Source organism: Gopherus evgoodei, chromosome 9, assembly GCF_007399415.2.
Source record: "Gopherus evgoodei ecotype Sinaloan lineage chromosome 9, rGopEvg1_v1.p, whole genome shotgun sequence".
Lineage (NCBI taxonomy): Eukaryota > Metazoa > Chordata > Testudines > Testudinidae > Gopherus > Gopherus evgoodei.
Window position 1 is genome coordinate 50,301,062 of NC_044330.1, and position 27,722 is coordinate 50,328,783.

Consider the following 27,722-nt stretch of genomic DNA (forward strand, 5'->3'; position numbering starts at 1 on the left):
CCAAGTCTGCACCCCTAAGTCAAGGGAACCTTCAGTACCAAAGCAGTTCTCTGTTCTGCTCTGGTTTTGGCTGTGGAATGCATACTCTTGACACCATGGAGACTAGAGTTGGTGCCCCAGGCCTCATGAAATCTTTGCTTTGGAGGCAAGGTCTCCACATTTTCCGCTTCAGCTGGTGCCTGAAGAGGTACGCTCTCCTACCCTGGACTTACCTACTTCAGTTTGTGTTTCCGCCCACTTCCCTATGGCTCATATGGTTCCACTGGTTCCAGTGGTACCACTGTTTGAACCGGAATCTGATTTCTCGGCATGGTAAGATTCAGATGGAAGGCAGGGACTGCCCCTCCCCTACCATATATACAAATATCCAAAGGCTCTGCCAACATTGTGGCAATACCCTCTGCTTCTCCAACAAAAGAATCACTAGTAACCTGCTCCTTGGGGCCCTTCACAGCATCTGATGGATCTGTCTCCTTGGCCATAGTGGGAGTCCTGGTCTTCGTATCCACCTTTGGAACTTTCCCATTCAACCAGGGAAGAGTCCCCCATCTCTCTTTGTTGGACATCCTTGCATAGGTATTTGGAACAGATGTTGGAGGATGAACTGCTCAGCCTGGCTCCAACAGTACTGTCAGAACAGGTGCAGTTCCCTTCGTTGTCTCCAAATGCCACAATGTCTTTCATTCCTTCTTGCCCCTGGATGACTACCACCAGTTCCGGGACCTCTTATGCAGGGTGACTGAGGCCCTCTACGTTCCACTGGAGAAGGTACAGGACAAACAGCATCAGCTTGTTGACATTTTGCATGCCTCAGAACCAACTAGAGTGGCTCTACTGATCAACAATGCTATTCTGCAACTGACTCAGACTGTCTGGCACACCCTTGCCACTTGTGCACCCACACCCTAAGGGGCAGAGAAGAGGTACTGTGTACCAGTGAAGGGGTCTGAGTTTCTGTTTTCTCACCCCCCAACCAATTCCCTTGTGAAATAAGCAGCGATGGAGCAGGTCAGGCAGCAACACCCACACTCCGTCCCGGCAAACCAGGAGGGTAAATGTCTGGACCTTCTGGGTCCAAAATCTTCTCGGTCAGCTTTCAATTCCGGATTTCCAATTACCTGGCACTAAATACTACTTCCTTACTTGCAGCAAGCTGGCCGACTTTGCAGACAAGCTTCTCCAGCAGCATTGTGCCTGTTTCCAGGCTATCTTAGAGAAGGGCAAATTGGTTGTGAGGATGATGCTCCAGGCCACTGTGGAAATCGCAGACACCGTTTCATGCAAGATGACTGTGGGGATCATCATGAGGAGGAAATTGTGGCTACATTCAACTGGTTCCCCTCGGGAAGTGCAGAATACCATAGAGGATCTCTCTTTCAATGAGTCTCATCTCTTCAATCAGAAGACCAGTGATTCCTTCCACTCCCTCAAGGATTCCAAAACCAGTTTACAATTGTTTGGTATTTACACACCAACACCAAAGTGGGGAAGTTCTTCCACCTGCCACCGACAGAATAATTCAGAATTCCTCGATTCTTCGATCAACAGCCCTATGAGTCTCCTCACAAGTAACAGAAGACCCAACGGTCCCATCCTCCAGGCTCCTTCTCATAGCCTTCAACATCTCATGCTCAGTCTTTGCAAAAGCAATATTTCTGAGTACACCCAGAGAGCCACCAACAGCTTGCCTCTCCCTGTACAACTCATAGGCACCGACTTCTGCTCCCAGAGGTGGGTGCTTGATCTCCTCTTCCCCCATCCCCGCCCTGCCTCTTCCCACCCCAGTTCCACCTCCACCCTGCCCCCATTCCACCCTCTTCCCCAAGCCCCCATCCCTGCCTCTTCCCCCCGAGTGTGCTGTGTCCCCGCTCCTCTCTCTTCCTCCTGGAGCGCCGCCAAACAGCTGTTTGGTGGCAGGCAAAAGTGCTGGGAGGGAGAGGAGCAGGAATGCAGCATGCTCAAGGGAAGAAGTCGGGGGAGCTTGGCTGCTGGTGGGTGCAGCGCACCAGCTAATTTTTTCTCATGGGTGCCTCAGCCCTGGAGCACCCACACAGTCGGCGCCTATGCTTAGACTGTGAAAGCAATAGACAAGTGGGTCCTGGATGTGATTCAACATGGCTATACAAGCTAGTTCATGATGCTACTCATCCATGTCCTGACCCCACCTCAGGAACCATTCTTATAACAGTATCCTCACCCTAGAGGTGGACTCTCTTCTACAACAGGGAGCAATAGAACCCATTACAATGACTTACCAGGGTGCATGGTTCTATTCCATGTATTTTCTTGCACCCAAGAAGAAGGGCAGATGGAGACCAGTCTTGGATCTGTGTCATCCCAATCAGTTCATATGCAAGCCCAAGTTTCATATGATCACCTTAGCAGCCATCACTGGAATGAAGCATGTTGTGTAGGCTCTTGATATGCAGAATACCTGTTTTCACACAGACATCCATCCAACCGACAGAAAGTTCCTAAGATTTGCTGTAGGCCATCGATGGTTCCAATACAGAGTTTTACCGTTCGGACTCACCACTGCTCCGTGGGTCTTCTCCAAAGTTTTCTCTGTAGTGGAGGCCCAGCTCCAATGTCGGGGGGTCCCTATATTCCCCTACCTTGATGACTGGCTGCTAGTAGCGTGATCCACAAGGGAGGCTTAAGCCTCGACTTCTATGCTGCTCAGAATCCTTTCCTCCCTAAGAGCAACTGTAAAAGTTGAAAAATTGGAGCCTACATCAATGCAATCTTGGCATGAACCTATCTATCAAGGGAAAGTTCCAGATGCGACAAAAGCTGATCGCCAAGATGGTCACCAGTCCTTCTGTTAAAGTCCAGACTTGCCTTTCCCTTCTTGGCCACATGGTGACATTCATGTACCTCACCACCTTGCTCATCTTCACCTTCATCATCTCCAGCTGTGGCTCCAGAAGTCTATTCTCCCTCACTACATACCAGGAACCAGCCATTGACCGTTTCCCCAGAGGTACTCTCCTCCCTCAATTGGTGGATGGACCCAAATCAGGTCTGCACTGGGACACCGTTCCTTCTGTTCTCCCTGAGCATGATGATCATCACAGGCGCCCTACTCCATGTATGGGACGCTCACATGACACAGGGGACTTGGACCGCTTGGGGATCCAGGATGCACATCAACATTCTGGAGCTATAGGCGGTGCAGAAAGCGTGCTGCTTTTTTCTCTCATGCACCCACTCCTGTCATGTTCTGGTCATGTCAGACAATACCACCACTGTTTATTACATCAACAAACAAGGGAACACGTGGTCACCAGTGCTTTGTGCAGAATCAGTTTGTCTATACTAGAATTGAGTAATTGCCCATGAGGTCCTCTTGTCAGCAGCTTATCTTCCGGGGACTCAGAATGTGCTTGCAGCTTCTCTGAGCAGGAAATTTGTGGCCAACCAGAAACAGGATCTCCACAATGCCATTGTCAGCAATGTTTTTACCCAGTGGGGGACTTCTACCAGGGACCTCTTTGTCTCCCCACCAACAGCATATGCATCAAGTACTGCTCAGAGGGTCTTGTCATCTGCTTACTTTGTCATCTGCTGGTTAGACCAGACCAATTATGGTTTTTTCCCTGCTACTGCTCCTGCCATGTGTCCTCCACAAGATCAGGTGGAAGAGAGTCACAGTTATTCTCATCATCCATTTTTGACCTCACTAATTCTATTTTCCTCTCCTTCTGTGCATGTAAGCAGCTCCCCTGCTTCTGCTGCTGACATTTCCGGAACTGCTCCAGCAATACATCAGCAAGATCAGGCATCCTGATACACAGACACTTCTCCTCAGAGTTTGGGTTTTGGATGGACATCTTCGCTAGAATGGGAATGTTCATCGGCAGTACAAGACATCCTCTCAAGTAGCAGGAAAGAGCCCACAAGGCATTCCTATCAAGCTAAGTGTAAATGTTTCACTTCCTGGGACCTACAAAGGGGTCTTGGCCTTGAGGACATGGACATTCCCCTTCTTTTGGACTACCTTCTGTCCCTGAAGATGTCAGGACTCCTCTTCAATTCCATCAAAGTGCACGTAGCGGCTATTAGTGATTTCTGTCTGCCTGTGGAAGGGCACTTTCTGTTTACACATCTATTGACTAACAGGTTTTGGAAGGCCCTCCTTCACACCTATCTACCCATTCAACCTGTCGCCCCCCACAGTGGGACCTCAACCTCATCCTCTCAATCTTAATAACTCACCCTTCGCGTCTTTGGCCTAATATTCCCTCTCTCTCCTTTCCATGAAGGTTGCCTTCTTGGTAGCTAATACTTCAGCGAGAAAGCAAACTGAGGGACATAATGGCAGACACACACACCCCTTATCACATTTCATAAGGATGTTTCCCTGCATCTGCACCCAAAGGTTGTATCCCACTTTCATCTCAACCAACCCATACTCTTACCTGCTTTCTTCCCAAAACCTCATGCATCAGCGGAGGAATGGCACCTTCAATCTCTCAATGTCCGCAGGACCTTGTCTTCTACCTGCAGATAAGACCATTCAGAAAGTCTCCTAGAGTATCACTATAGCTGAAAGGATTAAGGGACAAACAGTTTCCACACAGTGGATTTCTAAGTGGATTTCAGGGTGCATTATGCTCTGCTATCAGTTATCAGAACAGTCTCCACCCTTTGGGATATGAGCCATTCTATGAGAGCACAAGCATCAACTATGGCTGTGTTTCATGATGTACCACTTTCGGACATATGTAGGGCAGCCATATAGAGCTCAGTACATATTTTGCTCTTTAAGCCTTGGTGCAAAACTTTGCAAAGATGCCTCGTTCAGCAGGGTGGTCCTCCATTTGATGTTTTCGTCATCTTCCTCACACCCTACTGCTTGTTAATCACCCCAGTAGAATACAGTAGTGACCATCACTCCACAAAGAGGAGGAGGTTACTTACCTGTAACTGGAGATTCTTCAAGATGTGTGGTCCCTTTCTTCCCTCCTTCCTGCGGAACTGTTCTATTTGTGGTGGTGAAGGAACTGAGGACTTGGTCAGTCCACCCCACCCTTATTGCCTCGAACAAAATCATGAGGTGAAGCAAGGGTACATGCATGGACCAACAGGGACAATACTACTATAAAATTCTCTGGCTCCAGACACAATGGCACTGTGTATAACCCTCAGTGGAATACAGATAGGGACCACATATCTTGAAGAACCAGTAACTTTCATCTTTTCTGTGCCCCCAAGTGACCAGCAAAGGGACAATCATGCTAGCAACATTAATTCTCCACAGTGCTGGGCAGGCACAACCAAATGTTGAAAGGGTTGCTCAGGGCTTTTGTTTTTCTTCCCATATGTGCCTCCCTATACAATCTCCCCATCTTCCCATCCCCCAAAAAACCCACCTCTCACCCCCCCCGCCCCATATGCCCAATTTTCCTTTTTTGGGGCTCCCTCTAGAACACATCCATGTGTGTTCTATAGAGTGGGATCCATCCTTTTTTCAAAGGCAAAATGCTGGCAGCTGATATCTGTGACAGCTTCTTTAGTCACAGGGGTCATCTCCTTCCCTGCAACCCTGAGGGCATGCTGCTTTTCTCTGCCGTGAAGGAGCTAGCTTCAGTCCCTGGAAACACATTGTTTCCTTCTGCTGCATAAGAGTTAGGAGACCTTCCCTTCCCCCCTCAGCAGTTTCTGGGACTTTATCACTCACCTCTGGGATCCCAGCACAATATTCCCTTTTGCTACAGGTTATCACACTAATAGCCTTAGTCATATGCAAAAAATCATCCCAATGAGCATTTACATGGGGATACTATCCAGCACCCCCTACTGTTACCTTCCAAATCTCCCCATTCCACATACCTCTTGGCTAAAGGTACAGGAATCTTACGTCCTCCCACTGCCAGAACCGCCACTTCTTGATCAGGTAACTTGCCAGTCTTTTGGACCATGCTTCCCTTAACCAGAGAGATCTGGGCTCTGGTGTTTCTCCATCCTATTCACTCTTTATTTATTCTGGCAACTTTTAATAAATTTCTTATTTCCCCCTGTAGAGGCAGTCCTCATCAGGTGAACTGAAGGTATCTCTGGGGCTTCTGTGTTAAAGACAGCTGCATTAATATGGCTTAGATGGGGCTTAGTTCTTTTTAGCTCAGGGCCTTGATTTCTTTGGTACTCAGTGGGATTATACTGGAACCACCTTTTTAGATGCTTTTCCTTCACAGGTTTGCAATGAGTATTTCCAGGTGAGGAACCATTCTCAGGGAGAGTGTGCTTGGGCTTCCAACCACCCTGCTTCTTTCTGGGGTGAAAATGGGATTTCCCACGTCCTTTACACTAGGTTTGTAGCCCTCTATCTGTGGCTTCCGCTCATTAGATATCTGGACTTGCACAAAGGAATCAGCCAGGGTGGCTATTGCTTGCACAGAATTTAAAGCAAATTATGAGTTTTCAAATGATACCTTAAAAGACATGCTTTGTACAAACATTATTACAATAGTATATAGGTTGTGAATACGGGGTGTATTCTGTCACACTGGGGCACTGTGAAGTCCTTCCATGCACTGTTGTCACCTTCTATGACGCTTTCATCTGGTCCTTCAGTTGCATTCTTCAGTTTAGGGGCCAATATTTCTCCACTTTGGGCCCAGGTTCGCTTAGGTCTTCTATACATTTCTACATTACAAATTACTTAATCTTTATCCAAATGTCTATTAACCCTTTGGGTTTTTTGTAAGCCGTACATTATGCACGTGCAAGCTTCAATTACCAGCTTCTGCAATTTTTCCCTGGGGGTTTCAGTTTCTTGGTCATGTCATTTATATGTCACCCTACTCTGGGTCGTCCCAGGGAAAAAGAAAGGGAGGGAAGCATATATGGTGGTTGTGACAGGTGTGTTTTAACCTCAAAACTTGCAGCACATTGTTAGCAATATTATTATTTTAAGCACATCAACAATTTTATGTAAAATAAGTTGCAAAACCAAAAAACCACACACATTTATGCTAGCAAGGCCTTGGCCTAAGTATTCTCACCTGTGGTATAGGTAATATACTATTACTCATTAACTACCCATAATTACATATTTGGAGAGCATGCTGTGATTCTTTAATTTCAACATTTCTTTCTTTCTTTAAATACGGGGTTTTCATTCAAAGTTCAGGTTTCTTTGTGAATCATTACAAAGAAAAGTCATTAGAAATTTTCCTGTGAATGCATTTTGGTGGGTGTCTCGATTTTACAGACTTGATATTTAGTTGCTCTTAATGGTACCCCCACATCCACCCTCCCTCCAACATGCTTGGAAATACGATATTTGCAAAGGTGTCACTTATTTTACATGATGTAAAAATGAACGCTTTTCCTTTTTAGTTTCTTTAGCCATCTTTTAACATACACTTTATTTTACAGCACATTATAAGCATTACTACAGGGATCCAGAAGGAGAAATGGCCTGATGTATTGTCCAAGGCTTGCATGGTGTTTCCTGTGCACTGCCCACTCCTTCCCTCAGGGCATGTTGGGAACTGTAGCTGTCAGGAATCCTCTAGCAATCTAGCTCCCTTCTTCTTCCCCAAGCAGTCTCTTCTATGTGTGAACTGGGCTCTGCTGGATCCAGCAGCCCTTAGTGGCATCCAGCAGCACTGCAGTCCATTTCTGTGAGGGAAAGGAAACTCTGTGCACACGTTAATTTCTGCAAAATTCTGCATTGCACAGTGGCACAGAATCCCCCTAGGAGTAATAGAAGGATTGCATTGTGGAGAATCACATCAGCCGATCCATTTGGCTTGCACCTTTGTGTAGCAGTCCAGAAGGGGTGCCTGTCACCATTCCATGTGAGTGTTTCACCAGTGTCTGAGGTACCTATCCACATTACTTAAAAATGGAGTCTTTGAGGATAGCTACCTACATACTATGGTCTCATACACATCCATCTTCTCAGTGGTTGATAGGGAAAGTGAGAAATAAGTCTTCTGTATAGTAACTGTAACCAAGAGGAGACATTGTTACCTCAGCTAGATATCAGAGGCTATCAGCCTCCATGCACAGTTGTACCAGTCCAGCAAATATTTATTGGTAATGAAGCTAGGCATTTTCCATGCTTGGATCTCTTTAAAGGTTTTTGACTGTTTCTGAAAATTATATATATGTATAGGGGGAGAGAGAGAGAAAGAGAACAGAATGTGCATTTTACACACACCCCTATTGCATTTCATGTTACCCATAGTGTGATTTCCAATTTAATCATTATTTTGACTGATAAACCCTTTCCTGGGTTTCCTTTTTCATTTCAGATATTTATCATTACTTGATCTTCTTGCCACTCTTGCACCTTTGTTGTGGCATCGAAACACCAAGCAGCCAGTCTTTGTCTCACACCTATGTTGGGGCTTCCCACAGGTTACTTCTCTCACGTGTTCTTTTATCTGTAGCAACCATTGAGCAGTTACAACAGCGTTGTACCAAGCTTGGCACAGCACAAAGCAGTCGTTCAGGCAACACCATTTTATACCTGCCAGGATTTCAAAGGGTGCTATCCCCATTGTTCTATCAGAGTAGCTCAACGAGCTGTCGGTATTAAGGGAAATTTAATGTCCCAATCTTTTTTTTATTTTCTTCAATGTATTTAGTAAGCATAAAATTTAAAGTTCTATTATTTCTTTCTCCCAGTGTTAATGACTATGGCTGATAAGTGATATTTTTTTTCTGTATTCCCAGCATTATGACAGTGTTACACATTCTCTCACTACTAAAATGTGTTCCCTGATTTGAACCAATTATCTGTGGGCACAGGTGCTGACTCTGTGGGTGCTCAGGAAAAAATTAGCAGGTGCTCAGAACCCACTGGCAGCTAAATTCTCCACTCTCCCTGCCCCCCAGCACCTCTCCCCCGCTGATCACTCCTTCCCCTCCTGCCCGCTGCAAACAGCAATTTCACAGTGTGGAGGTTGGCTATGGGAGGGAAGGGAAGTAGTGAGGATGCAGTGCTCAAGGAGGCTGGAGGAAGGGCTGTAGTGGGGGTGGAAGATTGAGGAAAGGGTTAGAGTGGGGGCGGGGCCTGGCCGAAGGGAGGGGTCAAACACCCCCCGGGTAAAGGGGAAGTCGGCACCTATGCCTCTGGGAAGTCCACATCTGGTAAAGCTCTGCTCAAGCAGAACTTTAACAATAGCAACTGCCTCATTGTTTCTTATAGGGATCGGTTCTACCCATTTGGGGAGAGTGTCCATGATGTTCAAGGTGTATAGATTGGCAATGGGCCAATAAAATCAATTTGTAGTTGAATCCAGGACCATCAACTTGTTGATGTCTCCATTTTGCTTTTCTGTTGACGGGTTGAGAATTTACTTGGGCATAAACTAGAAAATGTTCTACATATTGCCTAACATCCTGATTTATCCATGCCAACCAATCAATCTGCTGTATTCTGCCAGTGTATGTTTAACACCTTGATGGCTGCCAGTGGGTATATCATGACACATGAATAAAAGTGATTTTACATTTCTCTGGTACAATCCAAAGTCATTGATCACTGGGTTTGGCTACCCAGACTGAGTCTCCATCACAGGATTGTAGAATCATTAAGGGACCTCTTTTCTGTTCTTTTGAATCTCTGCCTGGGCTCAGTTTAGCTATGGTAGGATCTTGTTTTTACAATCTGGCCAAATCAATATTCCCCTGTTCAATGGGCATCTGAGGCTGAAGGATTTTCCCCAGAGAAGCATACACAGATGTTACCTTGGCTTCCAACTCAACCTCTGAGTTCCAGCATACTCCGGGGGGAATTTTTCACCTGTGCCTTTACCTTTACTACAGCCAGCGGGGCAGCCTTGGCTCTTTTAGTTGCCAGATTTTTTTATATGTAATATATTGTAGTGGGAAAGCATATGTGAAAGGTTTACCATAGCCAGAGTGAAATCCATGGTAAATCCAATATGGCAATCACTAAGTCAATGCTTTGCACATCCACAGTGTTCAAATGAAGCAAAGAAACCACTTTAGATGAAAATTTGGGGAATGGTCATAAAGTCACTTTTGTTCTTGGAGATTTGTGTATAACAAGGTTCTGGCATCAGAGCCTACAACTGTCAGATTCTTCTTGCAGACCACTGAGTTGCAAGCAGAACCATCTTTACTGCTGCTAAGAAGACCTTTGCCAACTGCGCTACCTGGTCATGAGACCATAGTCAGATTCCAGTACATCACTGGTACGAGGCAAGCAAGAAATTCAACTTCAGTAAGAGAAGTGACCAGAAATGACCATGAATACAAGAAATAGCAGACAACCTGGCTGCACTGGGACTTCAACAGACTGGTGACCAGTGCTGGGAATAGAGTAAGCAACTCAGGAGAGACTACCAGAAAGCCAGGGGTGAGAACTACACGTCTGGGAACTCCCTGTCATCCTCTCTCTTTTATGAGGACTTTGGGTGCTGGGAACTGCATCAAGCACTGAACCCCCAGTGGTTCAAGATAGCCTGGACAGCCAGAGTCATGACCTTCTGACCCCGAAATCTAGTACCAGTCCAGAGGGGAGCCAACAGGTGCCTCAGAGATGAAGCTAGCAAAATGACTCTGGTGTTCCCACCAATCCCTGAGGAAGCTGTGCCACTGAAGCAGCTGCAGCATGTCCTGGGTCCATACTTGGAGGAGCTATTTGATGACCTCCTTGGAAGAACAGCCTGCTGCAAAACTGGCAGCAGAAACAGAAAAGGCAGAAATAGCCCCAAAGGCTGGTAAGTGTTTGGCTCCTTGTTGTTAATTATAATAGTCAAATGGGAGGGATTTCTAGTTAATGACCGATTGCGCTTTTTATTACAGGACATAGGTAGTCATGTGTATCTGCTGATGTTGGAATGTACACCAGCATCTTGGCATCACTTTCCACACCACCACCACATGGCATTGAAAATGGAGATGAAGAAGCACAAACAACTGTTAAACACGCATTTAACACTAAAGTTTTGTTAAATACTCGCACATGCTTACAAAGATGGGCTGGGACATCAAAAGAGAGAATACTGCCTTCCCTTTTAGTATGCTATATCGTAACAAGCTGCCTGTAAACAGTAAGCTGTACATGAAGGGTGGGGAAGATGTAGTACATGGGTGATTAAATCAATGTCTAAAATATCATGGTGCGGTGGGAGGAAGAATGCAGGCAAAGGAAGGGGGATGACTGGCTATGTAGTTCTTTGAGAGTTCATATTGTCAGGTGTGTTTGCATGTAGTCCATAGTATTTTTAGTCAGAGCAGGCTGTATTGAAAGCTACAGGGAGAAAGTAAATGGTGTGGATGCTAACAAAGCATCCTGTTGATTTCCCCTTGAATTTTGACCCAATCCTGGGTGCTGATAGCTGCAAACTTTCCACAGAGTAGGAATTCCCAATGGGTAGTCTCATTTCAGGAAAGGGCATATTTCTGTGCTCTCCTAATCAGAACTGTAGTCCACTCCACTCATAGATGTGCTGCTCAGTCACCATAAGCTTGAAACCTCTGTAGCATGGACAGCTGGCCTGCCACCAATAGCTTGGCATAAAATCTTTCTTTGGCATGCAGGAACTTCTAGTATTGTCATGTCCCCCAGACTGTGGAATGCCTCAAAGGACTGAGAAACCTTAGGTAGTAAACCATGGCATAATCCCACTGCCCCAGGCTACAAGTCTGCAATTTTTAAACACATAGCCTTTGTAAATGTCATCTTACCATTATGTGTGCACTCTTATGCCAGGGGTAGGCAACCTATGGCACACGTGCCAAAGGCGGCACACAAGCTGATTTTCAGTGGCACTCACACTGCCTGGATCCTGGCCACCAGTCTGAGGGGTTCTGGATTTTAATTTAATTTTAAATGAAGCTTCTTAAACATTTTTAAAACCTTATTTACTTTACATATAACAATAGTTTAGTTATATATTGTAGACTTATAGAAAGAGACCTTCTAAAAACGTTAAAATGTATTACTGGCACGTGAAACCTTAAAATAGAGTGAATAAATGAAGACTCGGCACACCACTTCTGAAAGGTTGCCAACCCCTGCTTTATGCTCTGCTTAACTCAGTTATGGCCATGAAGCTTCTAGGAACTGAAGCATTCCTCTGAGAACATAGTGAAGCTAGGGCAACCAGACGTCCCAATATTTACTTGTTTGTCCTGTGTCACAACTGAACATCGGTCGGGACGCGAATTGTCCCGATATTTTGCCTTCCGGCGCACAGGCAGAGGGGGCTCGCGCCCCCCCCAACTCCACCCCAGCCCCATCCTGACTCCACCCCTTCCTCCCCCACTGGATCCCTCCCCAAATCCCTGCCCTGGCCTCGCCTCTTCCCCAAGCATGCTGCATTCTTCCTCCTCACCCCCTCCCTCCCAGGCTTGTGCTAATCAGCCGTATAGCGGCGCAAGCGCTGGAGGGATGGGGAGAAACAGGATGTGGCAGCCAGCTCAGGGGAGGTGGAGGCAGAGTGAAGGTGGGCAGGGGGGAGTGGAGCTGCTGGTGAATGCTCAGCCCCCAACAATTTTTCCTGTGCTTTGGCGGCTTTTTGTTTTGTTTTTTTTGTTGTTGTTGCTCCACCAGCGGCATCCCCCCCACCCTCGTCCTGATATTTCACGTCTCTCATCTGGTCACCCTAAGTGAAGCTGAGTTTTACAAAGTATCATTTTTTTAGTCTTGAGATGCTACAGGCACTTTTCTCTGAGGATGCACTGAACTTTTTTTTTTTTTTTTTAAAGTACTGAGACAATATATTGTTTGAGGTCTGCTGTCAGGCACTTTCACCTCTGGTCCACCTGCAGCCCAGCCATGGTCCAGCAGGAGCCTGGGATTTTGAACTGTCAAGGAGTGGACAAAGAAGAAGCATTTCTGTAATTAACACATAGTGGAAGTCCTGAATGGAGTCAACAAACAGACACAATTCCAAAGGGAAAAGGATTCATAGTGGCGGAAAGGCACAGACAGGCTGTAGAGCACAGTGATAGATTTGCAGTGCAACTTCTGGAGCAGGAATGTTGCTTGAGGGAGGAAGATCAAATACAGCAGAAAACCCTGTTTGAGCAGCTGCTTGTGCTAATGGCTGTAAGAGTGCAGGCTCCTGCTCTGCTCATACCATGTCCTGAGATCCCTTCACAGTACCATGTCCTCAGGGCCGGCGCTACCATTTAGGCAGCCTAGGCAATCACCTAGGGCGCCAGAATAATTGGTGGGCGCCGTTTTGCCGGAGGGGGCGTCAGGCGGCTCCGGTGGAGCTGCTGCAGTGGTGCCTGCGGAGGGTCCGGTGCTCCGCGGCTCCGGGGAGCTGCCGCAGTCGTGTCTGCGGACAGTCGGCTGCTCGCATGGCTCCGATGGACCGCCCGCAGGCATGACTGTGGCAGCTCCACCGGAGCCGCGGAGCACCGGACCCTCTGCAAGCACCACTGCGGCAGCTCTACCGGAGCTGCGGGACCAGCGCGCGGGCGGCGAAATTGCCGTCTGCCTAGGGCACTCAAACCCCAAGCGCCGGTCCTGCATGTCCTACAGCCCAGGAACACATTGGACAATACCATAGTTGGGTGGCTCACGCAACCAGGACTCAATGCTTGTTGGACAGGGCAAATATTTCCCCAGCAGTCCTCTACACCTCTTCAGCAGCACCCAGTGCGTGCTACTTGTGCTAGAAAGGGAAAGGAGAACGGGGACCCAAAGACATGCAAAAATAGGAAACTGGTTTCAATATTTTGCACGGTTCAATGTTCATTATATACACTTTATTTTATTACTGGTTTTGGTGTCGGTTTATTATTGGTGTTCAGTGTTGTAATGGCAGCTGCTGTGCCTGACAATATTTTAGTATTGTTCATAAGGAAAAGCTTTTCTTTCATTAAGAAAGTTTATTACTCCTGGAGGAATTTTGTGCCAAAAAAATTAAAAATTCTGCACACATTTTAATATTCTCCATATTTTGTTAAAATAACACAATATAATCACTCCAGTTTCAATTATTGTGGTAATTTCTTTCAAAAAACCTGTCAACAAGTATGTCAACAGTATAGATAACAGCAAAAAACATTCCCCAGGAGTAGTGTGTTAAAGAAACCCCTACCACAACCCAGTTCCAGTTGGGGGGGGTGTGCTCAATGAAGCTGTGTGGGGAGCCCAGACACCTGCACTTCCATCCCTCCAGAGCCCAGCTGCAGGGCACCCCCTGGCAGAGACACCCACACCTCCTTTCCCCCCCTGAGTCCAGGCAGCAGCATCCCCCCTCCCACCAGAGCCCAGCCCTGGGGCACCCCCACAGCCTAGATATCCACACATCCCTCCCCACAGAGCCCAGCCACAGGGCAGCCCCCTGACACAAGCCCCACATCCCACAGAGTCCAGCTGCTAGGCAGCCCAGAGCCCAGCCACTAGCCTGCCCCCTCCTCCCGTTTAGGTGGGATTATGTTTTCCAATATGCATTACTTTGCATTTATCAACGCTGAATTCATCTGCCATTTTGTTGCCCAGTCACCCAGTTTTGTGAGATCCCTTTGTAACTCTTTGAAGTCTGCCTTGAGTAGTTTTGTAGCCTCTGCCTTGAGTAGTTTTGTATCTTGAGTAGTTTTGTATCCTCTGCAAATGTTGTCACATCACTGGTTTGCCCCTTTTTCTAGATCATTTATGAATATGTTGGTCCCAGCACAGCCCTTATGGTACATCACTATTTACCTCTCTCCATTCTGAAAACTGACCATTTATTTCTACCCTTTGTTTCCTATCTTTTTAACCAGTTACCAATTAATGAGAGGACCTTCTCTCTTATCCCATGACAGCTTATTTTGCTTGAGAGCCTTTGGTGAGAGACTCTGTCAAAGGCTTTCTGAAAATCTAAGTACACGATATCCATTGGATCTCCCTTGTTGACCCCCTCCAAGGATTCTAATAGATTAGTGAGGCATGATTTCCCTTTACAAAAACCATGACTCTTCCCCAGCAAATCATGTTCATCTGTGTCTGACAATTCTGTTCTTTATTATAGTTTCAACCACTTTGCCCACTACTGAAGTTAGGTTTACCAGCCTGTAATTGCCAGGATCACTTTTAGAGACTTTTTTGAAAAACTGGTGTCATATTAGCTATCCTCCAGTCACCTGGTACAGAAGCTGATTTAAATAAAAGGTTACATGCCACAGTTAGTAGTTCTGCAATTTCACATTTGAATTCCCTCAGAGCTCTTGAGTGAATAGCATCTGGTCCTGATGACTTACTGTTTGGTTTATCAGTTTGTCAAAAACCATCTCTGCTGACAGAGCAATCTGGGAAGGCTCCTCAGATTTATCACCTAAAAAAAAGGCTCAGGTTTGGGAATCTCCCTCACACCCTGAGCTATAGAGAAGTTCCAGGCCCAACTTGGTTCTTGCCACAGAGCAAGGCACTTAGCAGCCCCGCTAGCCCTGGCCTCTGTCAGATGTCCTAAGGCTACTGCTCTGGCGTAGGGAGTCTGCCAGGGCTCTGGGGCTTGGCAACTCTTTGCTGCAGAGCCCTGGCTCCAGCTGGGGGTGGAAGGGGACATGCTGGGGGCTGCTAGGCTCTCTGTGGGTACGGGCCCTTGTGAGCCTGGCAGGTTTCCAACATAAACTTGCTTGTGTTTTGGCAAGAGTGCTGCCTCTGCAGTAAATTAGGCGAAGAAGCGCTTGGAGTAGCTGCAAAGCTTCCCTCCCTCACCGACCGGCGTTGGGCTATAAAAGTGATTCCCGCACCCACCTGCTCTCTGGTAAATTAGGCGATGAACGGTAAAACAGCCCTTCCCCGCGGAACGGACTGTATCCGACCGGCAGGGAAACAAAGGGCCGCGCTTCACCAGTCCCCAGCGTTCCCCCCGGCGGAGTACGGCCGTGGGCCGGCACAGGCTGAGGGGAGCGTGGGGCTGGCCCGGCCAGCGCAGCGCTACGAAGCCGGGACCGGGCCGCGCTCACGGCCAGGCTCGCACGTGCTGTCGCTGGGCTCGCCAGGGCGGCAGGCTGGGAGCGTGGCCGGGCGCCAGACAGCCCAGCCCGCCTCGTCCCTCAGGAGGCCGAAGCTGGGCTGCTGCTGCCCTTCCTCGAGCCTAGCCAGGGCCGGGCCCGCGCGGCCCCTCAGGCCGCTCACATGCCCCGCCCCCGCGCATGCGCCCTGCTGCTCTCTGTCATGGCAGCGCTACGGTTCTTGCCCCGGCTGCTGCCGGTGTCTCGGACTCGGCTGGTCCGGTCCCACTCGGCCAGTGCCTCCGGCTCCGTGCCCGAGCGCATCGCCGAGAAGCGTCGCGCCGCGCTGCTGGGGGGCGGCCAGGCCCGTATCGATTCGCAGCACAAACGGGTGAGCAGCTCCGCCGACCTGGCCTCCCCCGACACAGGCGTCGCGCCCCCGCGCCTGACCCTGATCCCCGCTGGTACCCCTGGCCCTGACACCAGTCCCCCCGCGCCGCAAACATCGCCCCTCCCGCCCAATGCCTAACCCTGATCCCCGCTGGTACCCGCACCCCAACACCGACACCAGCCCCCCCCGCCACAAACATCGCCCCTCCCCCCTAATGCCTAACCCTGATCCCCGCTGGTACCCAACACCGACACCAGCCCCCCCCCCGCCACAAACATCGCCCCTCCCCCCTAATGCCTAACCCTGATCCCCGCTGGTACCCAATACCGACACCAGCCCCCCCCCGCCACAAACATCGCCCCTCCCCCCTAATGCCTAACCATGATTCCTGCTGGTACCCCCACCCCAACACCGACACCAGCCCCCCCCCCGCCACAAACATCGCCCTTTCTGCCCAGTGCCTAACCCTGATCCTCGCCGGTACCCCCACCCTGACACCAGCCGCCCCCACCGCAAACATCGCCCCTCCCCCCAGTGCCTAACTCTGATCCCCGCCGGTACCCCCACCCTGACACCAGCCCCCCCCTCGCCGCAAACATCGTCCCTCCCCCCCAATGCCTAACCCTGATCCCCGCCGGTACCCCCACCCTGACAGCAGCCCCCCGCACCACAAACATCATCCCTCCCCCCCCGTGCCTAACCCTGATCCCCGTCGGTACCCCCACCCCAACACCGACACCAGCCCCCCCGCCACAAACATCGCCCCTCCCCCCTAATGCCTAACCCTGATCCCCGCCAGTACCCCAACCCTGACACCAGCCCCCCTGCGCCTGACATGATCTCCGCCTGTACCCCCACCCTGACACCAGCCCCCCCGCTGCAAACATCGCCCCTCCCCCCCTGCGCCTGACTCTAATCCCCGCCAGTACCCCCACCCTGGCACCAGCCCCCCTGCGCTGCACACATCGCTCCTCCCACCCACGCCTGACTCTGATCCCCGCCTGTATCCCCATCCTGACACCAGCCCCTCCGCGCCACAAACATCGCCCCGCCCCCCCATGCCTAACCCTGATTCCCACCGATACCCCGGTCCTGACACCAGCGACCCCGCGCCGCAAACATCGCCCCTCCCCCCCACGCCTAACACTGATCCCTGCCGGTACCTCTGGTCCTGACATTAGCGCCCCCCCTCTCCCCGCCACCAACATCACCTCTCCCTTCCCCATACCTGACCTTGATCCCCGATAGGGTGACCACACAGCAAGTTTAAAAATCCGGACAGGTGTGAGGGGTAATAGGTGCCTATATAATACAAAGCCCTGAATATCATGACTGTCCCTATAAATTTGGGATATCTGGTCATCCTAATCTCCGACAATATCCCATGGCCCTGACACCAGCCTCAGTGCCAACACCACCCTTCCCGATCCTGTACCTCGTCCTCCCCCACTTCTCTCCTTCCCCTCCCCCGAGCACCTGACCCTGATCCCTGACAATTCCCCCTGGCCCCTGACACCAGCCTTCTTCTCCAGCCCCTGATTCTGGCCTCCCCTTCCAGGCCCTGAGAACAACCCCACTCTCATATCCCCCTGGCTTCCCCTGACACCAACCCTTTTCTCCCCTAGTCTGGTCCCTGACACTAGCCCACCCCCGAGACTGCTTCCCCTCCCACCAGCCCCTGACACCACCACCAACTCCTAAGACTGATTTGCCCCCAATTCTTTCCCAGTCCCCTGATCCTATCCCCCACCACCTCTCCCTGACACTGACCACACACACACACACACATCCCAAGTACAGACACTGACACCCGTGCAGCCATCTTCTGATGGCTGTGACCGCTCCCTGCACTGATTTTCCCCACCAGGCAACCAGCCCTGATCTTCTCTGGGACTAATGACCTGCCCCTGCATGACTTAAACCCCCTATTCCCAGCTTGGCAGTGTCCCCGTGGGGCTGGCACCCCTGTCCCTGACAATGGGGTCTGGGTGATAGGCTCTCTCATAGAAGGATGGATTATGGGGGGACGGGTCTTCACTTTCTGTCACTGGAAGAGGCGCTAGCAAGGGGCTAAGTTCTCAATGGACTCTCTGCCATTATGTCCCCAACCCACTTTTCTGTTAAAGAATTGTAGCAGCACTCTCTCCAAACATAAGACTGCAGAGGTCGATGTAGAAAACCTAGTGGCATACAATGTGAAGGACACAAATAGTCAGATCTGCACTAAGGAGCATGTTCCACAGGCAGCCCTGTTCTTAAGTAACCCTAAAGTTGCCAGCACAATTTTGTTTGACCTTAACAGAGTGTTTCTATCAGGAACGTTTTTTGTTGGTACCATGAATAGTTGTTTATAACAGGTTTCACTGTACGTACTCTGCTGATGGAGGTCTTTGATGAGTTAGACTGCTGGACTTGTGTTTCGGGGTTTAAGCCACTATAACATAGTAGGGCACAATCCAGACTGATGAGTAGCTGTTTCACCCCTGGACTGTAACCTGGAGTGCCCTTTACAATGCATTGCTGCGGTAGCCTCCAACTTGGACTGCTAACAACCAACCTCCAGCATGGAAATCATTCTCAGCTATGTCTGTGTATGTGTGCTACCGCAGCCGACTAGCCACACTGTGTCTTTTATCAGCCTTAGTTATGCTGCAGGGTGACCCCAACACATCACCAGTCCCAGATCTTCCCACAGAAATGTTTGTCCTGTACTGCCCAGTCCTCTCCTGAAATCCATTATTCCTTGAAGGAAACACAGAACCTAAGTTGAGACTTCACAGTTGATGAGTCTTCTCAGATATGGTTCCCTTTTTCCAGGAATTTCTCAAGCCCTGTGAGCAGCATGCAGAAAACCCCTTTCTTGGATATATTCGTGCCCAAGTATACTTAACTCTGGGTTGCCTCATGAGAGCATCTAATTTAATTCGATCCATGGATACTGGGAGCCACAGACTTGGATGGCTGAATTTTTTTACTCTTAGCCACATCACTGAAGAGAGACCAAACCTTGTTCATGAAACAGGCCATCAGAATGGTCATAAATGTCTTCAAGTGCACACACTTTTTCCTTTACAGATTATACTATCTGTTCCTCTCTGCTCAGAGAAATCTGAGATCTGATCTCATTAAACTCCCTGCAATCTTTAGTGCTACTTTCCACCCATATAACCTAATCTGCCCTTCCAGTATAATTTATAGACAGGAATGATGGAATCCCATTGACTATTTTGTTTCTCATTCTGCCATGTTTCAATATTGTTTATTATGTTTCGGTCATCTTCTATTGTCAAGCATTCCATTTTACCTGTGTTTGATTTTAAGTTTCTCTAATTGTTATGTAGATACTATTTTATTTTTGACCATGTACCAATTTCTACCAAACTCCCTAGTTTGGCACCCTGTTTTCAGGATTTTCCTGTTCCTGCTTCAGTTCAGCTGTAATTTCTGATCAGTCCTTTACTAGGTGCAGGACTACATTTGTACTACTGACAACCCTAACCACATGCCCTTATCTGTCTTGTGTCATCATCGGCTATCCCTCAATACGAGGGTGATATCTGCCAGGGTGGAAAGTCATTGATGAGACTTAAGATGACTGAGGAGTCCAATTCATGCTTTATAGGTTTTTTAACATATATGACAAGTGTTTGCGTGGAAAGAGCACAACTGCTGGGTGGGATGCTGTAGCTTTTCCTTCCTCATCTGCTGTTTCTCGGCCTCTTGAACAGGGCGATTGTCTTCAAAACCGCATGAGGGTTGATGTGTGATGCAGTGCCACTGCAGTCTGTTTCCAGTCAACTCTTCCCAATTCATGATCACTGTCTCCTTTCTTAAGATATACTTTCAGGGTGTTCTTGTACCATTTCCTCCGTTCCCCATGGATTCTCTTACCATGGCTAAGTTGAGAAAAGAGAAGTGTTCAGATGGCTGATACTTGTCTTCTGAAGCACAAGCAACCAGCCTGATGTACTTGATGTTTCATAATCTTCACCTCAACATTGGTGATATTGGCTCCAGAGAGAACACTCACATTGCTATGATGGCTTTCCCATCTAATACAGAGAAGCTTCCTAAGGCAGCACTGTTGGTACAACTGCAGATGCTTAAGATGGCTTCTATATGTCACCCATGTCTTGCACCCATACAGAAGAGTGGGGATGACTACTGCATTGTAGACCAGGATCTTCGTTTCTATCCGCAGATCTCTGTCAATAAAGACATAATGGAGCAACATTCCGAAGATATACTGGCACAACAGATCCTATGTTCAATCTCCACATCAAGACTGGCTATCTGGGCTCAACGTTTTCCATGGTTTCACCACTGATTACAGTTTGTGGGAGAATGGGGGCAACTTGTGCTGGGGCAGGCTGGTGGAGCATCTTGGTCTTTCCAGTATGGAGGGAAAGTCCCAGGCTATGATAGGTGCCTGAGAAGACATCTAGGTGGGTTGCAAGTCAGCCTCGGTGTGCGCGAGGATAGCACAGTCATCCCCATGCTGAAGGACAGTAATAATAGTCCTGGTGACTTTAGTCTTAGAATCAAGACATCACAAATTGAAAAGCAGGCCATCCATGCAACACTCAATCCCAATTCCAGAAGAAAGGTAGTCACAAATAAGAATAAAGATTATGGCACGATAGATGGAGGGAAAAAAAGGCTGGGACAATAACACAGCCCTGTTTAACACCAGTATGGATGGTGAACAGGTCTGTCTCCCATGCATTTCAGTGACAGTGCTGGTCATCCCATCATAAGTAGCCTGAGAACATGACAGCACCTTCAATAATGCTTCACGATTGATTGAATCAAAGGCCTAGATCAATAAATGCCATAAAAAATGGCTGGTGTTGTTCTCTACACTTCTCTTGGATCTGTCATGCAACAAAAATCATGTTGGTGGTGCCCTGAGACAGTCTGAAACCACATTGGGATTCCTGAAGGACAACTTCAGCAAGAGGGAGGAGACAGTTCAAAAGGTTGTGAGCAAGGATCTTCTCGGCAGTGGAGAAGAGGGACATACCTTGGTAATTCCTGTACTTTGACTTGTCCCTGCTATCTTGTATACTGTTGAGTTGATGGGAGGAGGAGCTTCAGACCGATCAAGGGATAAAATGTTCCTAACAGACACCCACTGTGGAACTGGAAGCATGTCAGGGAATGACAGTACCCGCAGAAGCCCTACGCCAACTCCTTTTTGCTCACAAACAGTTGTTGCTTGATTTCAGAGATGGGCTCTTGCAAGTTAAGTCTGTATTTTTATCTAGACAGAACAAATCACAAGGAGTGTCCTCCCCTCACCCACTTAGTCAGCTGGACTTTAGAAAGACTAGCTCCAAGAATGTAGGTTTATTTAACTTTCCAGGAGGCTAATTCAGGTCACACTGACACTTGGACGATACTGATTGGTACAAATCTTGTCCCAAACTTTGCTTTGGTAAATCCTCTGATTTTCCTCCTCAGAGGATCTAGCTAGTTGTGCTGTGCTTCTGTTCTGTTCTCACACTGCCCTCTAGCCTTTCCTGCTGGCCCTGGTTCCTCCAGGGCAGCCCCTACTCTGCAGGGAATGGCTGGCTTTTTCAGGGCATGCAGTTCTGAGAGCCCAGTCCTTTTGGCTCTGGATAACACCCTGCTCTGGCCAGGGCAGACTTTGCTGAGTACCTCCATGTTATCCCTTTACCCTGCCACCAAAACTGAGAAACCCGCTTGCTTTGCTTATCTCTGGGAAAGAACGATCTAGATCAGTAGATTAAAGAGTCAACAACATGAAATACTATTTTGAAGGTTCACATGATTTTTCTTTTTTTATGTATCAATTGAAGAAATCAAAGGTGAAAGCCCTGGTCTATGCTCAAGGCTGCCCCCAAGGGGGTGCGGGGCCCAGGGCGGAAGTGACAGATTCATCTCTTCTAGGACCTACCACACCGGCCAATTGCACTGTCCCGCAGGGCCCAGAGCGATCACCCCGATTCACCATTCCCAAGGGACAGCTCTGTCTACACTACAAACTTATCTCGGTATAACTGCGTGACTCAGGGTTGCGGAAAATCCACAACTCTGAGCGACATAGTTATGCTGACCTAACTCCTAGGTAGACGGAGCTATATTGATGGAAGGACTTCTCCCATCAGCATAGCTACTGCCTCTTGGGGAGGTGGAACACCAACACCAATGGGAGAAGCGCTCTCATTGTCATAGGTAGCATCTTCACTAAGCACTACAGCATCACTGTATGTGTAGACAAGCCCATGTAGTGTCCCTTTATGCTAATACACTGGGGCCAAGGTTTTAAAAAATCTGTAGCTGCTGGGTGCTTAGCACTTTTGATTTAAAAAAAAAATCGGTTACTTGTTTAGGAGGAAAGTTACAAAAGTAGGAGACTAACTTTAGGGTCCTTGTAACAGGGGACACCTCTTGAGCATTTCCTGCCTTTGCATCTGGTAGTGCAGGTCTTTTCCTGCTCCTGGTGGTCCCTGTAGGTTATCAGCTTTGCTAGGCACATCTCTAGCAGTTCAACCCTCCAGCCAAGTCACAGAGTCATAATGAAGGAACTCCTTCCAGGGTAGCAAAGAGATGAAACTGTCATCCCCCACCAGGATCTTCAGCCCTGTCTCTGGGCCCTTTAAATCCCACCCTTCCCTTAGGCTTCTGAAAAAGCTTTGTCCTCTTCTCAGCGTTTAGGCCATTTTCCCAGTGATCAGTTGGGCAACCCAGTTGGGCCACCCACTACTCCTTGCCCAACCCAGGGACCCTAGAAACAACAGCCACATACTGCTTCTTTTGGTTGCTGCTACATTCCCTGGCCTTTTCCCACCTGGTTTCTTTTACCTCCAGTCATTAACCTGGACCAGATGCACCACCTCTGTCCTGATCTTCCCTCTAGTGATAATAGGATTCACTTTCCAGCTGTCTGTTTTCTGTTTCCAGTTTATTTTGCATTGTGTTTGCCTTAACTGATATTGTGATTACTTTCCTTATTTTAAATATTGTGGTGAAGGGGTGAGGCACCTGCTTAGTGAAACAAGTATGGGGATGCTTCTGGACTCTTTGATAAATATTAATCCCCACGTGTTTTCTTTTAATGGTATTAAGTTATGCCTTGCAGGATGTTTAACCAAATGGTGGTCTTGTTAAATGTGTTTTGCTGCGTTTCAGGGAAAGCTGACAGCAAGGGAGCGAATTCTTCTGTTGCTGGACCCTGACAGTTTTGTTGAGTATGACATGTTCGTGGAACACAGATGTGCAGACTTTGGGATGGAGTCTGATCAGAATAAGGTATTTCTGTTCAGTATCTCTCTTGTGCTTTTTAATCCTTATGGTGATAAATTGTTCTTCTTATCTAGTGAGGACAGGACAAGAATTAAAGAGCTTCAATTGCAAGAAGGGAGATTTAGATTAGACATTAGGAAAACTTCCTAAATGTAAAGGTAGATAAGCACTGGAACAAAATTACCTAGGGAGATTGTGGAATCTCTGTCTTTGGAGGTTTTAATAACAGGTCAGACAGACACCTATCAGGAGTGTTCTAGATAATACGTAGTCCTGCCTCTGTGTAGGGGACTGGAGTAGATGACCTATCAAGTTCCCTTCTAGTCTTACAGTTTTATGATTCTTAGGATTCTGTTCTCTAGCCCAGTGGCTCTCAACCTTTCCAGACTACTGTAATCCTTTCAGGAGCCTGATTTGTCTTGCATACTCCAAGTTTCACCTCACTTTAAAACTTACAAAATCGAATACACAAATACAAAAACAGCAAAGAATCCTGTGGCATCTTATAGACTAACAGACGTTTTGGAGCATGAGCTTCCATGGGTGAATACCCACTTCGTCAGATGCATGTAGTGGTGTAGTGTAATTTCCAGGGGCAGGTATATATATGCAAGCAAGCTAGAGATAATGAGGTTAGTTCAATCAGGGAGGATGAGGCCCTGTTCTAGCAGTTGAGGTGTGAAAACCAAGGGAGGAGAAACTGGTTTTGTAGTTGACTAGCCATTTGCAGTCTTTGTTTAATCCTGAGCTGATGGTGTCAAATTTCCAGATGAACTGAAGCTCAGCAGTTTCTCTTTGAAGTCTGGTCCTGAAGTTTTTTTGCTGCAGGATGGCCACCTTAAGGTCTGCTGTAGTGTGGCCAAGGAGGTTGAAGTGTTCTCCTACAGGTTTTGTATATTACCATTCCTAATATCTGATTTGTGTCCATTTATCCTTTTCTGTAGAGACAGTCCAGTTTGGCCGATGTACATAGCAGAGGGGCATTGCTGGCATATGATGGCATATATTACATTGGTGGATGTGTAGGTGAATGAACCAGTGATGGTGTGGCTGATCTGGTTAGGTCCTGTGATGGTGTCGCTGGTGTAGATATGTGGGCAGAGTTGGCATCGAGGTTTGTTGCATGGATTGGTTCCTGAGCTAGAGTTACTATGGTGCGGTGTGCAGTTACTGGTGAGAATATGTTTCAGGTTGGCAGGTTGTCTGTGGGGGAGGACTGGCCTGGCACCCAAGGCCTGTGAAAATGTGGGATCATTGTCCAGGATGGGTTGTAGATCCCTGATGATGCATTGGAGGGGTTTTACCTAGGGACTGTATGTGATGGCCAGTGGAGTCCTGTTGGTTTCTTTCTTATGTTTGTCTTGCAGTAGGAGGCCTGTGGGTACACGTCTGGCTCTGTTGATCTGTTTCCTTATTTCCTCGTGCGGGTATTGTAGTTTTGAGAATGCTTGGTGGAGATTTTGTAAGTGTTGGTCTCTGTCTGAGGGGTTAGAGCAGATGCGGTTGTACCTCAGTGCTTGGCTGTAGACAATGGATTGTGTGATGTGCCTGGGATGGAAGCTGGAGGCATGAAGATAGGCATAGCAGTCAGTAGGTTTTCGGTATAGGGTGGTGTTAATGTGACCATCACTTATTTGCACCTTGGTGTCTAGGAAGTGGACCTCCCGTGTAGATTGGTCCAGGCTGAGGTTGATGGTGGGCTGGAAGCTGTTGAAATCATGGTGGAATTTTTCCAGAGTCTCCTTCCCATGGGTCCAGATGATGAAGATGTCATCAATGTAGCGTAGGTAGAGAAGGGGCGTGAGTGGCCGAGAGCTGAGGAAGAGTTGTTCCAGGTCAGCCATAAAAATTTTGGCATATTGTGGGGCCATGTGGGTGCCCAGAGCGGTGTCACTGATCTGGAGATATATATTGTCATCAAATTTGAAATAGTTGTGTGTGAGGATAAAGACACAGAGCTCAACAGCCAGCTGTGCTGTGGCATCATCAGGCTTAGTGTTCCTGACAGCTTGTATTCCATCTGTGTGTGAGATGTTTGTGTAGAGAGCCTCTACATCCATGGTGGCTAGGATGGTGTTTTCTGGAAGGTCACCAATGCATTGTAGTTTCCTCAGGAAATCAGTGATGTCACGGAGATAGCTGGGAGTGCTGGTGGCATAGGGTCTGAGTAGAGAGTCCACATATCCAGACAGTCCTTCAGTCAGAGTGCCAATGCTCGAGATGATGGGGGGTCCAGGATTTCCGGGTTTGTGGATCTTGGGTAGTAGATAGAATAACCCTGGTCGGGGCTCTAAGGGTATGTTGATTTGTTCCGGTGTTAGTGTAGGGAGTGTCCTGAGTAGATGGTGCAGTTTCTTAGTGTATTCCTCAGTGGGATCTGAGGGAAGTGGCCTGTAGAATTTGGTATTGGAGAGTTCTCTGGCAGCCTCCTTTTGGTAGTCAGACCCGGTCATGATGACAACAGCACCTCCTTTATCAGCCTCTTTGATGATAATGTCAGGGTGGTTTCTGAGGCTGTGGATGGCATTGCATTCTGCATGACTTAGGTTGTGAGACAAGTGATGTTGTTTTTCCACAATTTCTGCCTGTGCACATCGGCGGAAGCATTCAATGTATAGGTCCAGACTGTCATTTAGACCCTCAGGAGGAGTCCATGTGGAGTTCTTCTTCTTGTGCTGTTGGTGGGAGGGTACCTGTGTATCAGTGCGCTGTTAAGTGTTGTCCTGAAAGTATTCTTTGAGTCGGAGATGGCGAAAGTAGGCTTCCAGATCGCCACTGAACTGTATCATGTTGGTGGGGGTGGCAGGGCAGAAAGAGAGTCCCTGAGATAGGACAGACTTCTCTTCTGGGCTGAGTGTGTAATTGGATAGATTGACGATATTGCTGGGTGGGTTGGGGGTACCATGGTTGTGGCCCCATATGGCAGGTAGGAGTTTAGACAGCTTACAGTCCTTTTTCCTTTGTAGAGAGGTAAAGTGAGTAATGTAGATCTCCTGTCTTATTCTAGTGAAGTCCGTTTGTATAGAAGTTTGGTTATTAATGAGAGTCTCCAGGTTGGAGAGCTCTTTTTTGATGTTTTCCTGTTTCGTGTATAGGATGCTGATCAGGTGGTTCCTCACTTTCTTTGATAGAGTATGGCATAATCTCTCACTGTGGTCTGTGTAGTATGTAGATAGCAGTGGATTTTCTACCTTTAGTCCATTTGGTGTGATGTCCATCCATTTGCATTTGGAAAGGAAGATGATATCTGTCTGTATTTGTGCAAGTTTCTTCATGAGGTTGATGGATTTCCACTCCATACGGCTAAATGCAGTGCCTTACATGGTGCCAAGTATCAGAGGGGTAGCCGTGTTAGTCTGGATCTGTAAAAGCAGCAAAGAATCCTGTGGCAACATCTACAACCCATCCTGGACAATGATCCCACACTTTCACAGGCCTTGGGTGGCAGGCCAGTCCTCGCCCACAGACAGCCTGCCAACCTGAAACATATTCTCACCAGTAACTGCACACCGCACCATAGTAACTCTAACTCAGGAACCAATCCATGCAACAAACCTCAATGCCAGCTCTGCCCACATCTACACCAGCGACACCATCACAGGACCTAACCAGATCAGCCACACCATCACCGGTTCATTCACCTGCACATCCACCAGTGTAATATATGCCGGCAATGCCCCTCTGCTATGTACATCAGCCAAACTGGACTGTCTCTACGGAAAAGGATAAATGGACACAAATCAGATATTAGGAATGGTAATATACAAAAACCTGTAGGAGAACACTTCAACCTCCCTGGCCACACTATAGCAGACCTTAAGGTGGCCATCCTGCAGCAAAAAAACTTCAGGACCAGACTTCAAAGAGAAACTGCTGAGCTTCAGTTCATCTGGAAATTTGACACCATCAGCTCAGGATTAAACAAAGACTGTGAATGGCTTGCCAACTACAAAACCAGTTTCTCCTCCCTTGGTTTTCACACCTCAACTGCTAGAACAGGGCCTCATCCTCCCTGATTGAACTAACCTCATTATCTCTAGCTTGCTTGCATATATATACCTGCCCCTGGAAATTACCACTACATGCATCTGACGAAGTGGGTATTCACCCACGAAAGCTCATGCTCCGAAACGTCTGTTAGTCTATAAGGTGCCACAGGATTCTTTGCTGCTTTTAC

At 48.0% G+C, this 27,722-nt stretch overlaps 1 protein-coding gene and 1 long non-coding RNA gene across 3 annotated transcripts in view; one reads left to right on the top strand and one right to left on the bottom strand.

The window, feature by feature from the left end:
- Positions 1 to 7,560: 7,560 nt before the first annotated feature.
- On the bottom strand, positions 7,561 to 15,881 carry LOC115657210. Its single transcript, XR_004001915.1, has 2 exons — positions 15,686 to 15,881; positions 7,561 to 7,957 (listed from the first exon to the last, which is right to left on the bottom strand). It is a non-coding gene; the product is annotated as an uncharacterized LOC115657210 (long non-coding RNA).
- A 217-nt stretch (positions 15,882 to 16,098) lies between these two features.
- PCCB (propionyl-CoA carboxylase subunit beta) overlaps positions 16,099 to 27,722 on the top strand; it is a 77,473-nt gene continuing 65,849 nt past the window's right edge. Inside the window, exons 1-2 of one of the 2 annotated variants that reach the window (XR_004001914.1) lie at positions 16,099 to 16,276; positions 23,432 to 23,551. Coding sequence is in view for 1 of the 2 variants with exons in the window: in XM_030574677.1 (XP_030430537.1) it covers positions 16,109 to 16,276 (168 nt within the window). In the remaining variant the exon portion in view is untranslated. The remainder of the gene's footprint in view (positions 16,277 to 23,431; positions 23,552 to 27,722) is intronic. The other variant, XM_030574677.1, reaches the window with a different exon arrangement.